Source organism: Danio aesculapii, chromosome 1 (genome assembly GCF_903798145.1).
Source record: "Danio aesculapii chromosome 1, fDanAes4.1, whole genome shotgun sequence".
Lineage (NCBI taxonomy): Eukaryota > Metazoa > Chordata > Actinopteri > Cypriniformes > Danionidae > Danio > Danio aesculapii.
In genome coordinates, this window is record NC_079435.1 from 62,823,107 (window position 1) to 62,830,606 (window position 7,500).

Here is a 7,500-nt window from a genome sequence, read left to right on the forward strand (position 1 = left end):
CAAAATAAGCTTCAACATAATCAATTCATCAGAAATCCTCAAAGTGTGTCTTCAAAACACAAACACGTGCTGCTGCTGGAGAAATACTCGACCTTTGTGCTCTTTATCGCTGTTTGTTTATCTGGTTAGCGGCTAGTCTGCGTAAACACCACACAAAAATACCACAACAATGCATTTTCGGATGGTAAAACAAGTGAAAACGGCTAAAGAGGTTAATCTAATAAATTCAATAGGATACACTACACTCACTAAATAATAAATATCAATGTTTTGGTCGTTAATTCTGCCACGTACCTCGGAGTGTCGAGTTCACACAGGCATCTCGAAACCGGAAGCGGCTGAAGATTGTAACGGAACTAATATGAAGGTGGAACCATTGTGTCCAGCGCCTGTTTCTGGGGGAAACGGAGCGGTTGTTATGTTTTGGCTGCTGTGAGAAGGTCTGTGAGATATTATTAATATAATATCAGCATTTATAACTATATAATTAAAGCTATAATAGTCTAATTAAAATGCGGCAATACGCATAAATATAATAATGCAGTGATTAATGCTATACACAGCCGGTAAATGTATTATCCGTATTGCTGTGGAGTTTTGTAAGTTACTGTGTATTTGTTAAACTGGAGGGCTTGAGAAACTATTATGATCGCTTATAACTAACCTATGCCCATCATACAGTTAGCCGATGAAGTAAATATGATTATGATACAAAAGGTCAGAATTCTGTCCTAATCATAGTCATAATATTAAGTCTAGGTCATATGTAAGTAAATATAAGTCGAAATTAGGGGCTAAGAATCGATAAAAAGTTCACATAATAGCATACTAGCTCGTAAAAAAAGTAGAACAAACAGTTCAGACTTTTACATTCATAACTACAATTTTAGCTCACAATTTAGTCTTGTTACGGCTTCATAATATCATTTTTGTGTCCAAATATTTGTAAATATCATCACAGAATTATGACTTTTTATAATTGTGTGCTTAATAATCTGGTTATTTTGACTTTAAAACTCATAATTTTGTATTAGTAAGTCATAAAAAGTCAAAAATATTAGATGAAATGTCTGAATTATTTGAAATGATTACAAAAATTTGACTTATTATTATTAAATATCTTTTTAAAATCTCAGTTTAGTTTGTCCTTTCTATTAATTATGATTGTTTTTTACCTGCCGTGAATCGAACTTTTTAGCTCATACAATGTTTTAGTCATAAATGTCAATATTATGATTTAGAAAATGAGGTTAATTTCAATAATTTTGACATTTATTTAATTTTTTTAAATATTTTGTACTCTCACAATCACAATTGACCTCAGTGTGCAGAAGGTTGTGCACAGAAGCGGGCCTGTTGTGCTCAAGTGTGTGTGTGTGTGTGTGTGTGCACAGAGATGGGAGTTCATGGACTCTGGAAGCTCCTGGAAAGCACCGGAAAACCCATCAATCCAGAAACACTGGAGGGGAAGATCTTAGCTGTCGGTATCCTTGACATGACACAATATAGTTGTATTAAATCATGCATGAAATCAAAATGTACTGTTTATTTTGCTAGCGCACATTGTTAGGGCAGCAATTAATCCATGCAAGTCAGTCCATGGAAAATTACTTGCATAGGTTACTAATTGTAAACCTAACAATGTGCGCTGGCAAAATAAACAAGACATTTTGATTATTTTGTTCATCTTTAATCAAAATCTGCCCATCTTCCTCTGCTCTGCAACAGCAGTCCTTCTCTGATGACTTTGATTGGGTGAAATATGCTTAGCCATGCCCCTCCAACCATTAGTTTGCTGTGAGTGAAAGATTAGAGGCGGGGCTCTTAAATAAACCCCGCCCCCTACTCAATATTCAATTACAGCTAGAAATACATCAACATACTGGAATGAAAGTCTGGTGTACACGGACATTAACAGTGCTATTTTAATAAAATCTCAATACTATTTTAAATTTTATTTTATTTTAAATATTTTGTGTAAATTTTATTAATTTAAAATCCACATGAAATCAAAATTTACAATGTTTATTTTGCTAGCGCATATTATAACTCTTAAGGTGAACAATTAACTCATGCAAGTTAAAAAATGCTTGTTTTGTTAATTTTCATCAATATTTTGTCATTTTAATTAACATTTTAATCAAATCTGCCCATATACTTCTGCTCTGGAATAGCAGTCCTTCCCTGATGATTCTGATTGGGTGAAATATGCTTAGCCACGCCCTTTCAACCATTAGTTTGCTGTGAGTGAAAAATGATAGGCGGAGCTCAAATGAACCCCACCCCCTACTCAATATTCAATTGTAAATGACTCACCATAAGTTGTTCTCTGAGCGTTTCCTCCTTGACTGGCCGACAGACATCAGCATCTGGCTGAACCAGGCAGTTAAAGGTGTTCGAGATCGAGATGGGAACGCAGTGCAGAACGCTCACCTGCTCACGCTCTTCCACCGCCTCTGTAAACTGCTGTTCTTCCGCATCAGACCCGTGTTTGTGTACGATGGAGACGCGCCGCTGCTCAAGAAGCAGACGCTGGTGAGATCCACAAAACACACACACATCTTAACATCAACATCTTAATCATGGCCATTTCTGTCTTTTTTTGTCATAAGAAATGTCGTTTTTGAGGAAAATATATAATGTACATTACCTCTATGTAGTGACGCTCGGTTCAGTGGAGATTTACTTGTTTATTTTATTGATTTTGGCCAACATGGCAACACAAAAAGTTTCACATTAAACACAAATACAAACACAAATACTTTCGTTGTAGTCTTTTTGTTTATCAGGCCTCGCCACAGCGGAATGAACCGCTAACTATTCCAGCATATGTTTTACACAGCGGATGCTCTTCCAGCCGCAACCCAGTACTGGGAAACATCCATAAACCAGCAACCTTCTTGCTGTGAGGCCACAATGCTAACCACTGAGCCACCGTGCTGCTCAAAATACAAACATATAAGACGGATAAAACAAAACAAAAAGAATAAACATTATTCTGACTGTCATGATTATGAAAAAAAAGTCAAAATTATGACGAAATACATCTATTCTGTGCAATAAAAATACGATTATGACATTAAAAAATTCTCATTTATATACTTGTGAGCAAAATTTAGACTTTTAATGTAGTACATATTATTACCCACTATGTTACATGCCTTTTACATTTACATTACATTACATTTACATTTAGTCATTTAGCAGATGCTTTTATCCAAAGCGACTTACAAATGAGGACAAGGAAGCAATTTACACAACTATAAGAGCAGCAGTGAACAAGTGCTATAGACAAGTTTCAGGTGTGTAAAGTCTAAGAAGGAAAGCATTAGAAAAGCCTTTTATATCAAAAGCAAAACTTATGGCATGCTAAGTCATAATTACAACATAAAAACACAATTATGTTATTAAAAAGGTAGTCAAAAAATTAATTTAGTCAAAATTACAAGATTAAAATCAAAACTGATTGATAAAGTCTTTAAAAAAAGTGTTGTATAACCCATGAAAACCACTGAAGTTCATTATGTGGACATTCATTTATTCGTTTTCCTTCAGCTTAGTCCCTTTAATTATCAGGGGTCACCACAGCGGAATAAACCGCTAACTTATCCAGGATATGTTTTACGCAGTGGATGCCCTTTCAGCTGCAACCCAGTACTGGAAAACACCCATACACACATTAACACACACTCATAAACTACGGCCAATGTAGTTCAACAATTCCCCTATAGCGCATGTATTTGTACTGTGGGGGAAACCGGAGCACTCGGAGGAAACCCACGCCAACACGGAGAGAATATGCAAACTCCACACAGAAACACCAACTGACCCAGCCGAGGCTCGAACCAGCAACTTTCTTGTTGTGAGGCCACAGTGCTAACCACTGAGCCACCGTGACGCCTGCAACAGTTTTCATATTTGTTATTTTATTGCACAGATTAGAGATCTTTTTCAGAATAATGACACACTGCTGAGGGATCGCTGAAGTCCACTGTAAGGACAAACATCAACAAATAAACAAAAACTTAGACTCAGAAGTAAACACTGTCTGTTCTGATTTGCATATTAGTAGTTCTAAATAGGCAGTGCAGTAAAAGTGGGTGTGGATCTTCAGTGGAGGCGGGGCTTATCCACAGTATTACGTCATAGAGTAGACCATTCCAGAAGCTGTGGTCTATTCAAATATAAGCTGATTTTAGAGGAACCACACAGGGTTTAGTTCATTTTATTTCATTTTCCTTCAGCTTAGTGCCTTTTTCATCAGAGGTCACCACAGTGGAATGAACCGCCAACTATTCCAGCATATGTTTTACACAGCGGATGCCCTTACAGCTGCAACCCAGTACTGGGAAACAGCCAGACACACTTATTCACACACACACACATCACTCATTCATCAGTTTAGTAGATCAATTCCCCTATAGAGCATGTTTTTGGACTGTGGGGGAAACCGGAGCACCCGGAGAAAACCTACGCCAACACGGGGAGAACATGCAAACTCCACACAGAAACACCAACTGACCCAGCGACCCACTGATCCACCGAGTAACCACACAGGGTTCAGCTCTGAAACAGTGCTCTTACACATAAACAATGAAGAGGATTTGGGTTTCTTGATGTCCTTTTTAATCTCGGTCTCCTCATCAGGCCGTACGCAGACAGCGGAGAGAGGAGACGACCCGAGAGTCCAGGCAGACCAATGAGAAGCTCCTGCAGACGTTTCTGAAGAGGCAGGCCATCAGAGCGGCTCTCGGGGAGAACAGGTGAAAGATCACGCTGTGTGTGTTTGTACAGTTGTGTGATTGTTATCCTGCAATGTTACTGTAAAGCACTTAGTGACCGCTGCTCTTGAAAGTTGCTGTAGAAATAAATATTTCTGCAAATGCAGGGATTAATAAATGAGTGAATGGGGTGATTTGAGATCCAGCAGCCGTGGCACCGCTCGGGGGGGAGTTTGGACAATTCTAAGGGCCCACGTCGTTTTGGGGCTCCCAGAGATACTATTAGGGGCCACTCAAACCCCCACACTCTCACCCCAAGCTCTATCCCCAACAACCCCCCCTCCCTCACTGTTCACTTTGGTCCTTTGAAAAGGCTTTCATTGGGCCCGTATTGGCCAGCAGCGCTCCTGTCCAGCAGTACTGTCAGTGTGTGTGTGTGTGTTGTATTTCTGCAGTCAGGAGTCAGCGCTCAGCCTGTCATCAGTGCGGAGAGATGAACACGACGATATTTATGTTCTACCTGCTCTTCCTCCTGAAGACGACAGACAGGAGAGCAGGTGAGAAAACACACACACACACACACACACACACACACACACACACACACACACACACACACACACACACACACACACACACACACATCATCATCATGCAGACGAGTGTGTGTTCATCTGTGTGTCTTTACTCAGTTCAGAAGAGGAGAAAGATGGAGACGAGGCTCTGCACAACTACAGCAGATACCAGGTCAGTCGTGTACATATTTACATTCGTTCATTCATTTTCCTTCGGCTTAGTCCCATTATTCATCAGGGGCCACCACCGCGGAATGAACCGCCAACTATTCCAGTATATGTTTTACACAGCGGATGGCCTACCAGCCGCAAGCCAGTACTGGGAAACACCCAGACGCACTCATTTACTCGCACACACACACTCATACACTACAGCCAGTTTAGCTCTGTTTTGACATTTGTTTGGATATATATATACTGTGTGTGTGTGTGTGTGTGTGTGTGTGTGTGTGTGTGTGTGTGTATATATATATATATATATATATATATATATTTTTTTTTTTTTTCTTACAAATATGTTTTATAATACATATTGATAAAATTGCTTTATTACATCGTGTAAATAGTAATTGTCTAACCCATTATATACAAATTTCGAAACTTGAGGTTTTGTTTCTCATAATTTTACCCTCTAAATCCTAATTGGCATGTAATAATTGACTAATTTATTATTAAATTACTTTTAATATGAACCTTTTTCCTCATTACTATGACTTTAAGGCATATTTCACTTGTCAATATTTTGAATTTATATTTCGTAATTATGATTTTCTGATCATAAACATGTACTTTTGCTGATAGTGTTTGTCTTTTACTTTTGTGTGTGTTCAGGAGGAGCTGTGTGATAATCCTGACGCTGTGGATATAAACTCAGAGCAGTTCTCCCTCATGCCGCCTGAGATTAAACATGAAATCCTGAAAGAGATGAAGGAGTTCAGCAAGAGACGCCGCACACTCTTACACAAACCTCCAGAGGTGTGTGTGAGAGAGAAAGAGTGTGTGTTTATATGTTAGTGTGTGTGGGTGTGCCAATGTGTGAAAGTGTATGTATGCATTTAAATGTGTGCGTGTTTATTATGAATATGTGTGTGTGTGTGTGTGTGTGTGTGTGTGTTTATAAATGTGTGTGTTTATATAAGTACATGTTTTGCATTTTATAACAGTAGTTGTGTGTGGATGTCTGTGTATAAATATGTGTGTGTGTGTGTTTATAAATATGTGTGTTTATTATAAATATATATGTGTGTGTGTATGCTTGTGTATGTGCGTTAAAATATGTTTGTTTGTGTGTGTGCATGTATGCATATAAATGTGTGCATGTTTATTATGAATATGTGTGTGTGTGTGTGTGTGTGTGTGTTTATAAATGTGTGTGTTTATATATGTACATGTTTTGTAACAGTAGTTGCGTGTGCATGTTTGTGTATAAATATGTGTGTGTGTGTTTATAAATATGTGTGTGTTTAACACACATATTGTGAAAGTGTATCTGTGCATGTATGCGTATAAATATGTGTGCGTGTTTATTATAAATATGCGTGTGTGTGTGTGCTTATAAATGTGTGTGTGTGTTTATATATGTATATGTTTTGTGTTTTTTAACAGTAGATGTAAGTAAAAGTAAAAGTTAAAAGTAGTGTTTATTATAAATATATATGTGTTTGTGTGTGTGTGTGTGTGTGTGTGTGCATGCTTGTGTATGTGTGTTAAAATATGTGTGTGTGTGGATGCAAATTTGTGAAAGTGTATATGTGTGTATGTATGCGTATAAATATGTTTGCGTGTTTATTATAAATGTGTGTGTTTATACATGTACATGTGTGTGTGTGTTTATAAATAAGTGTGTGTTTATTATAAAAGTGTGTGTGTGTGTTTCAGCGGTCGGGTGAGTTCTCCCAGTATCAGCTGGCTGGTCTCCTGCAGAGGAACAGACTGAACCAGCGGCTGGAGTGTGTGGAGCAGGAGATGAACCAGCGCAGCTCTGGAGGACACGCAGACCAGCAGAACGCAGAGATCCGCCGGCTGGTGTCTGAGGAGTCCTCACACTACATACTCATCAAAGGTCAACACAAATAAACACTCGCTCAGCGGTTCTCAATCACACTTCCTATGTTTCTCTGCTCATGTACAGTTGAATGAAATATTATCCTGTTTTCTTTTTCAAATATTCCCTAAATGATGACCTTTGATCTTTGACCTTTGCG

General features: G+C 38.3%; 2 protein-coding genes across 2 annotated transcripts in view; one reads left to right on the forward strand and one right to left on the reverse strand.

The window, feature by feature from the left end:
- Positions 1 to 342, reverse strand: part of blzf1 (basic leucine zipper nuclear factor 1) — a 4,000-nt gene extending 3,658 nt beyond the window's left edge. The window contains exon 1 of the mRNA XM_056453038.1: positions 295 to 342. The gene's annotated coding sequence lies outside the window, so the exon portion shown is untranslated. The remainder of the gene's footprint in view (positions 1 to 294) is intronic.
- Positions 343 to 397: 55 nt separating this feature from the next.
- ercc5 (excision repair cross-complementation group 5) overlaps positions 398 to 7,500 on the forward strand; it is a 20,029-nt gene continuing 12,926 nt past the window's right edge. The window contains exons 1-8 of the mRNA XM_056463964.1: positions 398 to 440; positions 1,395 to 1,484; positions 2,360 to 2,535; positions 4,648 to 4,763; positions 5,177 to 5,278; positions 5,414 to 5,468; positions 6,128 to 6,271; positions 7,175 to 7,358. Of these exons, the coding sequence (XP_056319939.1) occupies positions 1,397 to 1,484; positions 2,360 to 2,535; positions 4,648 to 4,763; positions 5,177 to 5,278; positions 5,414 to 5,468; positions 6,128 to 6,271; positions 7,175 to 7,358 (865 nt within the window). The 5' untranslated portion in view covers positions 398 to 440; positions 1,395 to 1,396. The remainder of the gene's footprint in view (positions 441 to 1,394; positions 1,485 to 2,359; positions 2,536 to 4,647; positions 4,764 to 5,176; positions 5,279 to 5,413; positions 5,469 to 6,127; positions 6,272 to 7,174; positions 7,359 to 7,500) is intronic.